General features: G+C 42.5%; 1 protein-coding gene across 1 annotated transcript; it reads left to right on the top strand.

The window, feature by feature from the left end:
• The first annotated feature begins 3,546 nt into the window (after positions 1–3,546).
• Positions 3,547–15,554, top strand: igfbp5b (insulin-like growth factor binding protein 5b). Its single transcript, XM_057011738.1, has 4 exons — positions 3,547–4,304; positions 11,269–11,477; positions 11,551–11,670; positions 12,276–15,554. Exons 1-4 carry the CDS (start codon positions 3,971–3,973, stop codon positions 12,408–12,410), a joined length of 798 nt encoding a protein of 265 aa, XP_056867718.1. The 5' UTR covers positions 3,547–3,970; the 3' UTR covers positions 12,411–15,554.
• The last annotated feature ends 3,388 nt before the right edge of the window (positions 15,555–18,942 follow it).

Genomic DNA, 18,942 nt, shown 5'->3' on the forward strand with positions numbered 1-18,942 from the left:
GTTTAAATGACAGAACCCAGACTGTAAACGGGCCCTGTCCTGGAGCCGCGCTGTCTAGTTTGAACAGATATACACAACAACACCTTTTTGTCTGTCCTTGGAAATGGGACTGTTTGTGAGCCCGCGAGTGTTTGTGTACCACATTCTTCTCTTGTATATACTCTATGTAGAATGATGACTTGAAAATAAGCAATAAGAACTATTATAAGCTGATCTTGGTGACTTTCCCTGGCAGGACAAATTGCACAAACAGAAAATTCCACTGAATTTGAACCTGGAAACACTTAGACGCCGATTCATCACCACTTTATGTATCTAGAAGGCAACATGAAAAATGCCTGTTTGTGCATTTAGGGGTGTTTTACGTGTAACCATCACCTCAACAAGACTTGGTCTCCTGAAGTGTGGAATGTTCAGAATGGGACTGAACATCGTGTGCTAGACTTGGGATGAAACAAACACATTTGACCTATTTGAGGACAGACTGAGGACATTTTTTAATTTAATCAAGGACTTCAAATATTATTATTGTTATTTTTCTCTCACTGTTGGCTTTAAGCAATTGTGAAACCTCAGATCAGAGGTTACACTTTGATGCTGCCGCCCTTTTACAGTAGCAGGTATGCGTCCAAATTTTGTTCACAGGACTCCAAAACTGTTTGACTGATTGAGCCTTTAAAAGAAACTCCCAGTATTTTACCAAAGTAAGCATGACTGACTGAGTATCTTGTTGTTTTAAGGCTCCACTCCTGCTCTCCTCTGTGTTGCTGGGTATTTTCTTTAAATCCTAATTGCGTTGCGTTCGCCTCTATGGGAAAGGTAAACAGAATGGTGGTTACGTGAAAAACAACATGTTAACAACTGTCAGCGATGGTGATTCTTCAGCTCAAGTAATGTTTGCCTTGTTCAGGACAAAGGGAAGTTAATGGACTCGTGCACGTGTCGTGGTAATTTAGCCTGAGCAAAGGGTGAACAAAGCAATAGGAGCGATATGGCCTTTCTGAGTAAAGTAGTGCTTTCATTGGAAACACATTTTTCCTCTCCTTTTGTGTTGCTCTTGCTTCATTCGTCGCCCTCTGCCCAGCTGAGTTCTAGTGAATGTGTCATTAATCTGTACTTCTTTGCTCTCCTAATCCAGCTTGTTATTCTGCTCAGGTTTAGTCAGGGCAGTTCAAACCTATGTCTCAATTTACACTCTTTGGGTTTCGCTTCTCCCATCTGCAACAATGACTTTTTCTGCTGCTTATGAAAATGAACACAATCGCTGAAAGTCACTTTAAGCTCTTTGTATAGCTGTTGGATTAATTTGTTGGCGGCTGATTAATTTGTTCCCTCTGCTAATAATAAAGCAGAGGGAACAATCCCCATGTCTCTGTTGGTTGTTGCATGTAATGGATAGCATGTGATAGCATGAATATGAATGTGAGGGGTGGTGTGTGAAGGGAAGCTGGGGGAAAAAGCCATATAGAAACCAAAAATCCCAGAAATGTAAACAGCGGTTACGGAACCTCAGTGAACCCAGTTCATATCACCATGGCTCAGATTAACTGAGGAAAACCACTTAATTTAAGACCTATCCCAAAGATAATTAGAAATGTGTTCTCAGTTTTCTAATAAGCTAAAGTATATGATTATCTGTTGAAAAGGCTATGGATTTGAAGTCTATCTAGTTTCAACACATTCTGCTCTTAGTGCCATGATGAAAAATCAACTAATGTGATAATTTTCTATGATTGTAACAGTTTATAAAGTGAACATGTGTCATTGACGCCCTTCCAGAGCTTACTGTTGTTAACAGTGCCTTCTAGTGGTCAACTGTGGAACTACCGTGGTGCATACACTCCTCAACTGCCGGCAAATGCAAAGATGCAGGTCAAATGTGTGTGCAGGACATCTGGGAGATGACTCTGCCGATTCATTAAGGATGTATGACAACAGATTCAACTTTTTGATCCTGAGCTTTTATTTATGGGAGAAAAAATGTGGCAGAGGTGGTGGTGGGGAGGGGCAAAAAAGCTCCAACTGGGCTGATTTACAATACATGTGTGGTAGGAGCAGAGCCCACAGCAAAGCAGTCAGGCCTCTGTTTTGCTTACAGCCTATAAAATAATAGAGCCCAGTTGTTGGCAAGCTGTTGTCTCAAATCACAGTTTCAAAAGTCCTTCCCTTCTTATTTTCTCACCATTTAACTCGTGAGTGTTACACAAGCTGTGGTGACCAAATCTGAGCAGAATTTCACATTAGGGGTACAATTTCTTCATAGGGACATAATGCAGCCCCATCTGGGGGGGAGAATGGGTTAGGGTTACGTAGTGATGTGACTGTGTGTGTGTGTGAGTGAGTTTTTCAAAGAGGAGAGTTATAGTGAAATTGAAATTGCCCTCTGGCTCAATTTGTAAAGCAAATGGGTCGAGTGGAAGCAACAGGTGACGACTTAACTGCAGCAGGTACCCCTGCCGGTGTTTTCTTACAAATGTACAAGAAGAATACATAAACAGACACACACACACACACAGACAAAGCCAGAAATTTCAACAAGTGTGTTTGATTCAGCACTTTTTAAGTCCCACACTTTGTCGGCTGCCACAGTCCTGCTTTTCCCTTCCTAATGTGTCTGTCTCAACCCATGACAATGACATTCCTACGAGTCAAGCAGGTTTACCATCGGGTTTTTTTTTCTTCTTTCTTTTTACAGGAGGAGCAAAAGATGTAGGAAATGTTTTCTCTAAGACTCAGATCTAAACGCCAGATGTTTTCATATCCACATGTCTGAAATTATTTTCTGTTCGTGAAATAAATTCACGCCACGATCCAGCGAGCTGTCACAGCCATGGCCAGAGTTGAACATACTTTATTTTTTATTGTGTGTTTTTTTGTAACTGACAAACTTGTACTGGAAATTTAAAAAAAAATAATGCTAACATGTTATTAAAGCACTGTTATTTTAAATAAAAATCATTCAAATACGTACGTATTTGACTAGAAGTCTACTCAAATCACTTTTATTCTGATAGAAGCGAGTTGGATGAAATGGTGGGAGGGTGTTTACATTGGGATGTTCTTGATGAATGGTTTCAGACAGTTGAGTCTGTCCCACTAGAACCATTTGGGCTCTTTCTCATCATAACCAGGCTGTTGAGCCTTCCTATAAGAACCCAATCTCCCACTCATGAGTGTCACCTCATTTAGTGATATAGAAAATTGCCACTGAAGTTTCTTTTTCTTTTCATTTCTTTCTTTATATCGTCTTGTTCTGTCTTGAAGAACCAGAATTGGTGATTTAAAAATAAGATCACTTCTTATCTCATGTTCCGACCCAGACAGCTCTGCACGCAGTGAAAGCTCGAACGTTTTGAGCTCTGCTAGAAAGATATGATGAGGGCTGTTCTCTCGGCATCAGTTGAGCTCGGAGAGCGTTCTTCCTCCTCCTCCTCGTCGTCGTCGTCGTCGTCCTCCTCCTCCTCCTCCTCCTTCTACTGCTGCTGCTGCTGCTGCTGCTGGAGGATAGAAAAAAAGCAGTCTGGCCGTCTGCCAGGCCGTGGAACAAGTGCGCCTCCCTTCCCTGCTGTTCGGCGAATTCATAGTCAGGGGTTTGGGCTCGGCTGTTTTAAAAAGGCAAGGCTGCGCTCAAGTTGATCAGTCCGTTCAGAAACTTGTGTTGGAGAAAGTACCGGAGTCCGAACTGAAGAGGAGTCACGCTGTGTGCAGGGACTTGCGCCTGCATGTAGGACAATATATCGGGGGAAACAGCATATTTGTTCGAAATTGCTGAGTAGGACTCATTTATGCGCGGCGCGCGGCGCAAACCTCTAATGTAATTTTTAATAGATAGAAACACTCTTGGATGAGACTGTTGGCTTTAGCTTTTAAAAATCGGATTATCTGACTGAGTCATTGTGCTCATTAGACCAGTCTACTTTTTTCCCCTCCTCTTTGCGTTTCAGGTCTATAACTGAACAGAACACCGAGAATGTTTCTGAGTTTTTGCCTCTTGGTGACATTTATCTTGGGGCTGTCCGGGTGTTTGGGCTCTTACGTGCCGTGCGAGCCTTGTGACCAGAAGGCGCTCTCCATGTGTCCTCCGGTCCCGGTCGGCTGCCAGCTAATCAAAGAGCCGGGCTGCGGATGCTGCCTAACGTGCGCCCTGTCCGAGGGCCAGGCGTGCGGCGTTTACACAGGGACCTGCACCCAGGGCCTCCGCTGCCTGCCGAGGAGCGGCGAGGAGAAGCCCCTGCACGCGCTTCTCCATGGCAGGGGGGTGTGCACCAACGAGAAAGGATACAAACCTGCTCACCCACCCATAGGTAAGACGCGCACCGGTTGCATGGCCGAATGCATTCGTGCATGTACGGGGGAGCATAAAATGTGGCCAATTTTAGAAACGGAACGATAGAGAACCGACGCGCTCAGTTTTGCTGATAGGTGTTTGACGGTGTGGAGGAGACCCCCCCACCACTACCACCACTACCAGTGGGTTATAATCATGTATTTTGCACAGACGAATTCGGGGTACAATTGCGGTTAAATGAGGGCATAAATCGATATTTTGATCTTGTTTCCACCCCCCTGTCTCCCTTCTGGATTCGGCTCTTTAGCGCATGAGGGCTCTCTGACAGATGGTTTGAGGTGCCATCTGATTAACTTTTATCCACCGCCTTGATTAAACTGGCTGCAGGAGCTTATACCTCCTCTCCTCGTGGGTTTGCGCAGGGACAGAAATTTACCAAGGCTTCTTACTCATCCAACTGGAATGACGCGGTGGTTTTATTGCGGATGATTAGAAGCGTTGGCGGTAGAAAATGACCAGCACTTGCCTATCCGTGCGCTGCGGTCAGCGGCTCTCCGAATGCGCGCACATCGCGTCCCGACCGATTTGATCTGGTATAGTGCGGGCGACGGGCTGCCAAATTGCGTTCTATTAAAGAAGAAAGGGTGGCTGATAAAAGATCCAGGCAGTGGCTCTTGTATATTTACATTTTTAGGACAGCGCGTAATGGTCTGAACAGATTTCCCTCAGAAGAAATGCGGTTCGTGCACTCCGCCGCGGTGCGTGTGAGACGATGTAAAGCTGGGGAACTCTTTAACAGGGTTTCATTCTTGCAAATTGCCACATTTAATGCCAGTTGCTGCAACAAGTGTCCATCAAACTCCACCATAATTTTCCACACCATTTAGCACATTTCCAATAATCACGCTCAACTGCTTGGGAAAAAAAATGTAGCGCGGTGCCAATCAAAGGAGTTTATGTTTTAATTTAGCATTAAGGTGTTGACTTATAGCCTGGAGAATGCCAGAGTCTAAATCTGTACTAAAGGAAACAGAAAAGAAAAATGCACAGCCGTTTAAGGACTGAAGATTTGAAGAGGACTTTTTTTCCCCTCCTGTCATTCAAGAGTTTTATCAGCATGTCAACAACTAGTTAAGTAGGTGGCAACCACAGAGGTTTTGGCCACATGCCATGTTTTGTAAAAATGAGCCACCGCTGGGCTCAACCTTTCCTCTCCTCTAAATGATTCTTTTTCACGATGTGGCTCCGTCATGGACGTCATTGTTCCAGGAATACCCATTAAGCCCTGTGTTTGGGAAACGACACGGGCTGACATCAGTTTGTGTGTGCCAGAGAGCTCACATGCATAGGTCTACTTAGGCGGGGCTGTGTGGGTGTCTGGGTGTGTATTGTGCGTGATCGCTGTGAGTGATGGCACCTCAGGCAGCTTGGAACACACACACAAGCTCTGACTCCTTTGTTGGCCCACAGAGGTAATCAGAGCATCTTTTCCTGCCTCTGGTGGTGGATTCATTGCATGAACGCGCAGTCACAAGGCAGTGATTCAGCAGAATGCCTGTGGCCCCGTCTTGCGTCTGAAGGGCCCTTCTGTCAGACATCTCTATGCTCGGACACCGGCGAGGTGAGCTTCTGGATCCCTGCGGTGTGGGATCACAGCTGTCCTGTGTGCAGCACCAGCTGAGTGAGTCAAACACAGGGAGGAGGAGCTCAAGTGTTCATGACACTTGAGAGGCCATGAGGGCTGGCAGCCTACTAAATATTGACTGGGGCAGCCAAACAATGGGGGGAGAAGAATCTTTGCTATCCAACAGCCCCCACCATTGTATTTGGTCGAAGAAAAAGAATCCTGGCCATCACTTTGTGTCTAGGTTCATGTCCCAGTGGTGCATTAATTCACATTTTTCCCACTCTGTGATCCCTGGAGCTGTTTGGATTATAAGGCACAGGAGGTGGTATGTGCACTGGGGGCACTCAGATTTTGTTAGCCCCCCCGCGAGTGAATCAGACCCTGGAAAGCTTGCCAACAGATATGACTTCATAGCAGCAGGCCCCTCGTCCTTCAAGCTTCTGAAAGGGCCTTATGTTTTAACAGATTGCTCTTTGCCAAGAAACAAAAGATGATTAGGGAGTGGTTCCAAATCCAGAATACTACTCACACGCACGCACACACACACACACACACACACGCACAGAAATGGCAGCTTAATAGCATAGCAACAAGAAACCTGCTGCCTTCACTGTATGATTTTTTAAAATACATTTAAAATTTGTTTCAGTTGTTTGCATCTGCATAGATGACAATATCATTTGCACTATTTGTTATTTTCTACATTATTCTGTTGTATGCAGAGTCCACAGACATGTTGAGCTTAATGTTTACCAGAAAACTTCACATGCAGTAACAGTGTTACATTGCTTTTATGAGCGCGGCTCGCTCGTCACCACATATTCTTACATATACAACATCTGCTGAGTCCGTGTCCACAACATCACTCACGCAGCTGGCCATTGGCTCGGCGCAGACAAACTGAACCTCATGGTCAAAGACATGATTCTCTCTGACTTTACACTCACGCTAATGACAACCAGCCACCGTGCTCCGTCCACAGTGGACGTCATGTGCTCGCACAGACACGCCAAGTTAGATATAGCTATGGTGATTACGATGTGGTCCCAGCTGACAGCTTAATGATGGGCTCGTGCGAAAGGAACGACAGTGTTCGGCTTTCCATCCTTCGCACCTTCAACATCTGAGAGGTTGCAGTGAAGGCTCAGCATGCTGCCTCTAATCAGCTGGAGGAATTATTAAGGATGCCTCACATGCTGATGAGAATATGATTTGGACATCAACGCGATGGTTGTCTAGTTTGTCAAAGCTTTGGAGCTGTTGCTGGAGGAGGCAAGATTTAGGAAACAAAAAGCCTGATCTATGCCAAGACAGGGTGCAAGAAAGCAACCGAAATAATGTGTTCACAGAGGGCGAGCAGACCAACAGATAAAGCTTTTAGCGCATGTTCCTCCAGGTTCGATGGATGTGCCAGTGCATCTCTGCTTGTGCAATGACTTGGTAATGTCTTGGCTTCATAATTGAGCCATTGTTTTACAACCATGGGCAAAAAATGCTTCAAAAATACAACAGACATTGCTGGTTGTTTGGTGCGCTACCATACCTAACATCACACTGAAAAATGCCACAGTGTTTACCCCAAATTAATGTTGAAGCAAGATCCTGTGATGTTTCTTTTTTATGCCTCTTGGGGATCGGCTTGGGAGAGCGTAGCCAGCAGACGCTCACCAAAATAGCTGCTTCTGCCACTCGGGAGTTTGAGAAGATCGTCACACCCAGTAATTGTGCTGTGGTGACGGTGAGCCAAAAAGAGGTTTCGTCCGTCCGTGTGGCTTGTTGAAAACCCAAACCTAGATGTGGGATTTGACCTCAGACCAAAATTAGGAATGTGCAGCTGAGGAGCCCTGTGCCACACTTGTGATGCTGCACTTTTCACATGAACAGCTGCAACATGCAGCGGGCCCCTTGTTTTGCAGCATGAAGGCTGTAAACAGGTCGGAAAGTTTGCTTACCTACAGCATCATTCCCCACTTGGGAAGATTTTGCATGCTTTTGCGAGTTTTTTTTTTTTTTTTTGCGATTTACAATCCTTGAATTGTTCTTGCAGCTATTTATACCGTGCATTCAGAAAAGCAGGAAACTTTTTGATTGCATTGAACATACTCTGTGTGCACAATACCATGGGAAGAGGTATTTCCTCCATTTTCACAGGCTGATGCAGACCGCAAACAGGGTCACACAACAGAAATTCCACTGAAACAACAGGACATCGGGGCCAAAACACATTTTTCACTCTTGGGGGTGGTCATAACTAAAGCTTATGTGGAATGTTTTAATTTTATGAGTTTGTCCTCCTAACTGGTTGGAATGGAGCCTCTTTGGTTTACCATTTCCTATGTCTTCTCATGTGCTCTTTAGCTGATTTATTGGAGCTACACAATGAACTTGGCCATGAAAGCAGCCATGGTTTAATCCAGCTACAACTTTCTTTGCTCCTAAAGCCTTGGTTTCTTGAGCCAGTCCCATTCTATTCAGTCGCACATTACAATGGTTATTTTTCCCTTTCAAATTGTCAAAAGTTGAAGACAATGTTGGCAGAAAAACCTCTTACTTGCCTCGCTGTTGACACATTTCCTGGAAAGTAGACTTAACATTATCTCTGGGTTTATTTACAAGTATTTTAATTGTTCACCTCTTTACGCTTACATTCTGTTACATTTCAGAGGACAACATCATACGTGTTACTCTGGTTGCATATTTCAGTATCGTGTGTCCTGTGTGCGCACATGCTGCATAATACCTTTCTTTTTAACTGCATTGGGGGGAAAAAACGTTTTTGGTTTTAAAGTTACTCATCAAATGTTCAATGACAGAGTTAAAGCACCTTATGATAGATTTTTCCTTAACTTCACTAGCTTACTTTTGTTCCCACCTCCGTCTGTGCAAAGCTGTGTGGTTATCAGGCCATGCTTTTAAATATTAATCTGAGGTCGGGGGGATGGTTTACTAACTGGCCCTTTATATGACTCAAGCCCCGAGGTTAATTTCTCCAGACATTACCTCCCTGTCTCCCGTACTGAGATTAAATTTATCCACGGCTCTTTTACGTCTTATAAAGATGTAATTTCAGCTGCAAGGCAGAGAGTGACTTAATCAAAGACTAAACAGATGAGGTTCAATGCTGGGATACCACACTAATGAAAGTTGAGATAATCTATTGTCCCCATGTTTTGTAACCATCCAAAGGCATGAAAGAATCAAGAGAGGACTAGCATGTCTCTTCAAGGTGTTGCTTGTAACAAACAGTGGATATTCACAAAGCATAATTGTGTGCAGATGTTAATTTTTAAACAGAGGCATATCAGGTGCACCTCTTTGGGCTCGTCCTAATGAAATCTTTAGCCGGTGCAGACAGAGATAGCAGCAGAGCTTTTGGCTCGGCTGAATTGAAGAGCCGCACATGACTCGGCTCTGCTGGCTCTCCTCCAGGATCTTGGCTGAGTTTCAGAAGTTAAAAACAGACCCTCTAAGCCTCCTTTACAATCTGGGTACCCTGAGCATGGAAAAACTGAGGTTTTTTTTTTTTTTTTGTGGCCGCGCCATAGAGCCCACTTCAGAAAAGACAAATTTGGTGATTTTGTGTCTGGAAGAGAAAAAAAAGTCCAGACACCATTGTCTTCAGAGCAGTTGTATCGTTTTAAATGTATACACTAAACTCTAAAAGTTGGAAATCGTCTCCACACGACTGACTGCTCAGGCATGTTATATACTGTGAATGTGCTGTGCTAAAGTGAGATTGCCCATGACACAAGAACACTCCAGTATTAATCCTTATGTTACAGACAATATTTCAAATACACTGGCATTTTAGACATGTATCCTGAGAAAACATGGGTTTGTATTGCACAATGAGGAATTTTCCACAGTGGTTGCTTGCATGATATACACAGGAATGCTTGTTTGACATATTTATTTATACCGAGTAATATCCCTGTCGCCGGAGCGGACAGACACAAGGACATATCTAAACACAAACCAAGGCCTGCCAAGTCATGAGTTGTGAGATTAATTTCAAAGAGACAGCAGCGCAGAGCAGAAGCCAAAGACCCAATTCTGGTAATCATCCCGCCTGCCGCCCCTCCCCTCAACGAGACTCCAGACACTCATGCTGTGTCAGGCTCTTTGAACATCAGTTCTCTTGAAGCTCATGCCCCTCTTGCGTCTCAGAGCATTTTTCTATGGTGACTGTATTAATAGACTAGTCAACCGAGTTATGGCGGCAAGTTGGTAGCGGAGCATTTCTCTCATGCATGACCTTAGAGTGGTGGTTGATTTGTCTAGCAGCAATGATTGGCCCACAGCCCACAGTGAGCATTCCTCTTTGGTTCAGTGCATCTGGCTCTGTGCCCTGTGGTGGGTTTCCTAGTCAGATAAATATAACCAAGATCATCCACTGGCACTATTGCCTCAGCCACTCGGGACCTGGTGGAGTCCCCACAATAACTCTGCACTTACGGTACAACTAAGCCAAGGGTGGAGGGGGTCTCTGGTGTTAAGGGTTTCTTTCTGTGGATTCAAAGAACCTCTGGCTGGGCTTAAGAGGTTGAGTTCCAAAGATAGGCAGTAGTGGGGGGATGGGAGGTGGGTTGCTAGGTTAAGGATAAAGGATCTCAACCTGTGAACATCCGATCAAAGAGCTGGTCTCAGATCTCTGAAATGAAAGTGCCCCCACGGGAAGCAGAACTGCGTCAAAAAAGTCCATAAAATTTCTACATGCTGGATTTTTCCTATGCCTTATAATTGAATCCATTTGAATGACGGACTGGTAATGTTATGACATCCACAGGCCCGTTGAGGTCCCTGCTGAAGTTCTGCAGCCCAGATTACTCGTTAGCAGATTTTCCAGACAAAGCACAGGCGTAAATGTAAATGGATTTAGTTGTCGGTATGCTGACAAACTCGTGTCGTCTGGTGTCTGTGTGCGCTCACGTGTCACTTCATGCTAAAGACTAACTCGTCACCTTGATACATTCAGAGGACAAGAGATGTACTGTTCTTCTCGATCGTGCTTCGTTTGGCCATGTTTCCCTTGGGTAGATGTTACTGATGAGCATGGAAAAGTGGTATGGATGTCATTACATACAGTATATATATATATACTGTATATATATAATGATCACAGATAATTCTATTGTTCTAGCTGAGCTCTGCTGGTTGTAAATCTGGAAGTTATAGAGGTAACAGTTAGCATGTGAACCGATTGAAAGAGTTGGCGTCCAAAGAGGCGGTCAGAGCTCTTCATCCTTCTCCAGCAGAGGGCAGACAACTTTGTCATTTGGTTTTATTCCACTGTGAAATGAAATTCGGAAAAACAATATGTCGCATAACATCTGGTTTATCTGTGTTGACGCAGATCACGAGTCTCACGAGGACCCAATAACCACAGAGATTACAGAGGAACTGCAGCCAGCTAAAGTGCCAATCCATCCCAAAGACATTGTGAGCAGTAAAAAAGTCCATGCCCTGCAGAAAGAACTGAAGAGGAAACTTGGCAAGCAGCGCTCAATGGGATCCCCCATGGACTACTCACCACTGCCCATCGACAAACACGAGCCTGAGTTTGTAAGTATCCAGTACTAGCTCTTAGACAGGGATATAACGTATGATGGAGCTCAAAGAATGTCTTTTCTTAAAGGGTCCGTGCCGAAGAAAGTTGGATGGAATCATTCAAGGAATGAAAGACACTTCACGTATTATGGCTCTCTCTTTGTACCTTCCCAACTGTGACCGAAAAGGATTCTTCAAACGCAAGCAGGTGAGTTTATTTTCCTGAGACAGCTTTTGGACCTTGTTTTGACTCAGAGGCTAATTGAAATGGAGTTAGGAATAACACAGTTTAATGAAAATCTGATTAAAGTGCATCTATTTACCACCGCCCACCTTCGATTTAACGTCTAAGCTCGCACAATCACATTTTCACACCAACATGTCTTAAAAGCGCTGCAAATAACTACTACTAGAGAACTAACACCTAATATGCAAACAAAGATGCTGTCTGAGCCTGGAAAATGTCTCCAGCCAGAGCAGAGGACACAGGGTGAGAAAAAAATGGATGACATTTGAGACAAAAACCTAAAAGAATAACACAATATAAACAAACATTGTAGTCTTTTGTGGCAAGCCCGCGTGGGAATGCACTTGTAGTCTATTTTCTCATGTTTTCTGTGTCACTTCATTGTTTTCAGAAGCAAACAGTTCTGAAACCTTTTTCCACCTGTTGTCAGCCAGTCCCAAACATGATGTAGTCAGTGACGGCACACAAACTGCAGGGCTGCATTCTTGATATAATCTCTACATCAAAGTTGTGGTTTATTTTATAAAAACACAGGTTAACAATCTATTCTATAAACCTGTTTTCAGTGTAAACCATCTCGGGGACGCAAACGAGGCATCTGCTGGTGTGTGGACAAGTATGGCGTTCAGCTCCCCGGCACAGACTACAGTGGAGGAGACATTCAGTGTAAAGACCTCGAAAACAGCAACAACAGCGAGTGAAAATGGGGCGGATCACCCTCGGCGACCCCACCCCCTCCTCCCATTTGTACTCACCACGTGACCCAGGGCCCGTGTCTTCTCTCTGATCCACACCTTTTACGCTCTGCCCGCCGTTCACTCCAAAATTGAAGAAAAAATGGGGAAACAAAAAAAAATCCCGACACAGTCGACAAAAGAGACAACTGCAAATTTTCACCTTTATTTTCTGTTGTTGACCAAGTACTCACCTCCTAATTGCAGGGTGGGGGGGGGGGGGGGGTCCCAGATGATTCACTCAATCAGGCCATTTAGTGGGATGCCTTCTTTGAAGCCAGTCCACAGATCCATTATTATATATATGCACTCAATGGATATTTTTTTTAGAAGGTTGAGGGTTTTGTTGCGCTTTGTAAAATGAAACATTAAACATTTTGAAAAACAAAAAAGAAATCTGGCCCATTGATTGAAAACAGAACAGGTTTAGGCTATGGAACATGACACCCGAGTCATTTTCCAAAGAACAAAAAAGAAATATTAGATAGGAACAGAACTGTACAAATACAGTTGACTCTATCCGGGTTTGTGGTTCTGTCAGAGCACTTATGAATAGGGGAACCTGCTTAGGTATGTGTAACTTCACAAAATGATGTGTGTGGATGTGTGTGTAGTCGCGTGTGTAGTATGAACGTTGTGTAAAAATGGAGTGAGCCTTTTACAAAAACAGAATGTCCTTTTTTTTCTTTCATTTGTTTGATTTTGTCATATATTGCTAGAGCTTCAAGTGGTCTTGGGGCCGGCTTCCTCTTTAACTGATGTACGTCTCCAGACACATCTGGTATCACAAGCAGATCACCACAGATGAACATATGTATGCGGCTCTTCGACAGCGAAGCTAGCCTGAAACGCCAACTGTGCCTACTCTAAAACAGACACTGCCATGCAGGGCGACACTAAACTTATAGAGCGCTGAATGAAAATAATGTGTTTTAAGCTGATGTGACAGGACTCGAGTTTGACTTGAATCTTGGAGTGCAGCTGTGTGAAGTGTAGTTTTGTATGGTTTTGTTTGTGCTGTATTTTTGCCTTCAGTGAAGTGAAGCCCGCCCAGTCTTGAGCCATGTCCCTTTGTCAAGTGGTTTCCCCTCATTTCTGCTACTACAGTGTAATCATGGTGTATTACATTATTTTAAATATAGTTATTGATCCCCCCCCCCCCCCATTTGTCCTGTAGAAACTTAGTATGGCAACAATTTAATTGTGCTTAGGGAAAAAAATAGCTTGTAAACAATTTGAATAGGTCTTTGTAGCCTGTCAGTCTGTGACAGTGTCAAAAAGCTAACTTTCTGGAACCATTCTGGTTACAGGATATGCCTCCATACTATGGTTATCATCAACCAAGGGAAGGTATGATAACAACAACAACAAAAAAAAGGAAAAAAAATCAAAAACTTGCAGGTTATTACAGGGTTGTATAGTCTCGGAATGCAAGTCACAGTGCCTTCCTACATAAAGTTGCATTTAAACAGTGACGTGAAAGTGACATGGAAATGATGTTGGGGATGATAACCAATGAGGTTGCAGTATAGTTCTTATTAAGACAAAAAAAAAAGATGAGTCGGTCCTGTAAACATTGTCAGAAGTCCAACTGTAAACTCTGCCTATACCTCGGGATAATTCTGGACATTAACGATGAGTGACAAAGTGTTGTGGGATATCAGCTCCCTCATCTCTTTTAACCAATAAGCTATGATTGCTTTTCATGGGAATGGCGAATGTATTCGAATGCCTGAGAGGGGAAGATAAAGGATGGAGATAAACCTTCTATTTCTTCAACTTCAGACTAAAGAAAATGGTGCTTCCTACAGGGCTTCTTAACCCATTTCCAACACCAAATCCCCACTACCACTTTCGAAAAAAAAAAAGCAGCTTGCACTTATTTCACTTACTCTCTATAGATATTGACACGCAACAATGTCCTAAGATGTGGTAACATGAAGTTAGTGGAACAAAACAGAAAACAAAAAAAAAAAAACTGCCACAAATGCTCAATGTTGTGTTATCTTGTGCTTACCTTTTAAAGTTGGTGTTTTGAGGTGATATATGTCGACAGGGGCTGTGCAGCCCATGCCTGGGACCTCAAAATGCAACGACGTCTTTTAATGAGGGGGGGTGGATGGCGAAGCAACACACAGCTGGAGATACTGTATTCTCATGGCTGAATGCACAGAAATAAGACAGAGAGGGCAAAAAAGAAAGGAAAAAGGATGACCAAGTGCCGTGGGTAGTGATCAAAATCAGGGCCTAGCCACTTCCCCAATACGGGGTCACCAATCGCATGAAATTAGTTTCATTTAGCAAGACAGTTACATCAGGAGTCATGTAGATCTGGGGAATGCACTACTAGCACCAGGGGTATGAAGTGTAACTTTACTCTTTGGTTTATTAATCCCGCTGCCAGTATCGATCAGATAATTAACACGTTAAAAAAATAGGTGACTACTAATTTTCTTACTCCAGCATGGGAGCTTTCTGTAATCCTTTATTGGAATTATTTTTAAAAAAAAATCTTTGACTTTTGGACAGTTGGTTGATGGTTTAAACTTTGGGCTCTCTCAATCGATGTCTGTTTAACCATATCCAGACTTGGTAATATTTAGATTAACTGATGATGAAAATGGATAATTAGCAGCCATTTCAAGTGTGTAAATACTTCAGTGTATTAGGTGTGACTGGAAGTGGAAGTTCAGACCCATGCAAAGTCTCTCTTATCTGTTTGCAAGTAGCAGCTTCCTCAGGTTTTACATCTCCTACTTGGTTTTTAAGCTCATACTCCTATTTCATACTGAAGTAGTACAGTTTTTGACATATTTTTGGGTTTTTTTTTGAGTACATAAGACACAATTGGTTTGCGTAATTTGGTGTTCACTGGCTTGTGAAAAAGACCCATCGGTGGCAGGAGGACAGTGAGATGTAAAATGGTCAGTATTTGGAACAACATAAGATAAGAATAAAAACAAGAAAGACAAAAAAATCTCAAATTATTAAAGTGAATATCACTGTGTAATATTTATTCAACTTGTAATTTATGTACTCTTTTAACCTTTGTCTTTTTTTTTGTCATGACAAAGCATTTATTTAAATAAAGTTATGTATTCATTTAAGCAATCTGGTGTAGCTTCTTTCTGTGGCGTCGCCTTTTCAGGAGCCGTAAGTGGCACTTATCAAATTGGCTCGAAAAGTGCAGTTTGAGGTGGAATTGGCCTGATACTAAGCACCGCCTAATCTCCGAGGCACGAGCAGATAAACCTCTTAGACGTAAATCTAAGATGCTAAGGCTATCCCAAAAGGATCTAATGCAGCATGCAGGATGTGCCTTTATAAAGCCTCGCCTGGGGGCCAGTCACCTGGTTTTCAGCACCACGGTCAAGAGATTGCTCCTGAACAAGGAAGTCATTTAATATGAGTTTCGGGGGGTGGAGGTCAAATGCAAAAACTTGAGAAAAACCATGACGTCATTCTAGATACACGATTTTGGTTTAAGGCAAATCCAACATTGGGAAAAGCTTTTGACATTAAATGTAGTCCTGGTGTTAGACAAGATAATAAATATACTTGGAACAAATTTATACAGATATTTTTTTTTAGTGCTCATCTCACTCTTCACTTGTTCCTCCAGCACAAATGACTAAAATCCATTCAAGAATTTAAATGGGATGAATAAAATAGGGGAAAAATTAATTGTAATCGTAATAATAGGAGGTCTCAACCCATAAATGTTGAAATGAGAAATCAATTGATAAATAAATACAGTGTCTTGGATGTGTCACTGCATAAGTGATTACAGTGCCCCTCAATATACAGTATATACTTTTTAAAGTCCTTAGCAGAGTTTTATAAAATGAACACCTAAATATTTACTCTGGGTACATTTTACCTGGTGTATTAATTACAGCAGTCTCTTAGGTGTAATCAAGTAGGATTATATGAAGCTAATTTCCCTTACCTTACAGTATTATGGTCCTAACAGTTGTAGTTTTTAATCCCTGTTTGTACATATTATCTATTCTATATATATGGCCCTGCATGTCTACAGATGGCTTTCTGGACATGTTGAGCCCTTCTCAGACTCCAGGATGTGATATTTATTTCTGGGGCCACCAGAAGCTTTCCCTGGGGCCTACGACACTGTGACCAACACCAGATGTGGATGGCGGGAGCAGGGTATGAGGGGCAGAGGGTCCCTGTGTGTGTGTGTGTGCGTGCATGCATGTGCGTGCACGTGTCGTTTGACTTAGGGAGGAGGAAACACATGTAGCAGATTTTGATTTGTGAGGGACTGAACATGACAATTTGCCTTCAAAGAAACTGAAAAGTGCAGTTAGGACTTCAAAACATGTATTCCCTTTTTATTACATAATTAGGGCAAAAACATTTGACAACTGTGACACCAACACCAGCTCATATGGCCCCATCCTTTCCAAAGGCAGAAAACAGAGGGATTGAGCGTGTTTGTAGCTCTCTGACTTCAGCTGCAGACATTAGCTAAAATGATCAATAGCAGCTCCTTAAATGCTGAATAGTGACCTGTATAACAGGCTTTTTTTTTAAAAAAATCACTGGAGCTAATTTCTAGAGACAATGATGAAGATTTATCAACACACAAAAGGACAAATGTGCAGATGTTTACGGCGAACAATTGGAACCTCTTTAAATCACTGCTTGCGCTCTTGTATAATACCGTCTCTTAAAGAGGTAATCACCGGGGATGGAGATGAAAGAAGATTTGAAAGAATGTGCAGCAGTTGGGAGTTAATCACATGACTTAGCAGGGGAATCCTCCACTGCTGGTGGTTACTCATCGGCAGACAAGTGTCTGCTAGTTTTCGTCCAAGCCCTTTCATCAAAGATGGACTTATACCTGGATTCTCAAATGAAGGGTTCTTCACGGTGGATCGGATGTGACTGTGAGAACCACAACTGCACATTAGGTAAACCAGCTTTGAGATTATGAACGGACATCCCACAAACCATGAAAGGAGTATTTTTTTTAAGACAAGGCAACTATATTATTTTTTTTAAATTGACTTATTCAGTTAAGCACTTGACAAATCAAATGGATATATGGATGGACACATGGATGAACGTAAATGATGAATGAAATTGTAGTTATATGTGACCGTCATGATCACATTTTTTATGACTACATGAATAAAATAGTTTTTAGGAACACTCTTAAATCCCAAAAACAATAAAATAAAACAACCCACACACTTTTTTCAGCTCCAGAGCTACCAGCTGATATCTGGCTTGATTTGAAATTTTTAAAAAAAAGTTGTTGCATGCACTGTGTATTTTTATATTTAAGGGGACATTATGAGTCATAAAGTACAATGATTATACATTTTTCATCAGATTTGCATTAGCTTCCACCATTTCTATATTTGGATGAACTGTTCCTTTAAAAGACATTTTTGTGTTGTTAATACAACACAGATTTCAGACTTTCCAGTTTCTGGGTATTCTACAAAGCAGAAACACAACACTAGTTCCCTTTGTCCATATTCAAAGATAAATAAATATCTGCTGCACTTCCTGCTAACATGGGAGCACCTTGTCATTCCAACAAAGATAAAACAACAATTATTTTGTTAACATTCAACAAATACAGCTTTCATGAGTCTTAGTAACAGACCCACCATCAACATATGAAGGGAAGTTGTTGAATGTTAACAAAAGAAATAGTAGCCTGAAAAGTAGGGCAGATCTTCAGCTCTCCAGGCCAGTCCATGCCAATGTGCTTTTGCACATATACACACAGACGCACACACGCGAGCACACACTTACTCCCCCAAAGACACACACACAAACACACACTACCCTCCTCAAACTATTGTACCGGATCTATCAAACCGAAACAAAAGACATTTGTTTTGATTTGTTTTCAGAAAAGGCCAGCTTCAAACTACCATTAAATGTGCTGAACGCGCTGAGGATGCCCGTTAGGAGATCCATGTGTGACACCAAGCCAAGCTGACTGCCAAATTCCCAGCTTTAATACCATAAAAATAACAAGGGTGAAACGGAGATAGAAAAAGAAATCTGAATAAAGCTCGAGCAGTCCTGGGACTGGTGCTTGCCATACTTGCGCACTGTAGGCATCATCTCTCACTTTTGGGATAACTTAAAGGAAGCGCTTCTTAACTATTGGAAGTATTGTCCTTGCAAATAAGTAGTGACATTTGCTTCGACACTTACAAATGTAGTGGGAATTTATTCCATATAATATCGACGCATTGAGTTTGTCCTCATCGCATTCATTGTCAGTCCTGCTTTGGGGCAGAAATGCATCTCAAATTTAATTCACAAACACATTCATTGATTCTCTTCTGATTATGCGCTTTTTAACTGAAACCCAAATAAACGTTTTCTTTTTAATTTACAGAAAATTATTTACATTTTCAGCATTTCACTTGATTTGAGTCACCATTAAAAAACCTGCCAGAATCACTGAATGCCGTACACCCCAATAAGTTGCACTTTGCTTTAGAAATGA

Source organism: Takifugu flavidus, chromosome 1 (genome assembly GCF_003711565.1).
Source record: "Takifugu flavidus isolate HTHZ2018 chromosome 1, ASM371156v2, whole genome shotgun sequence".
NCBI lineage: Eukaryota > Metazoa > Chordata > Actinopteri > Tetraodontiformes > Tetraodontidae > Takifugu > Takifugu flavidus.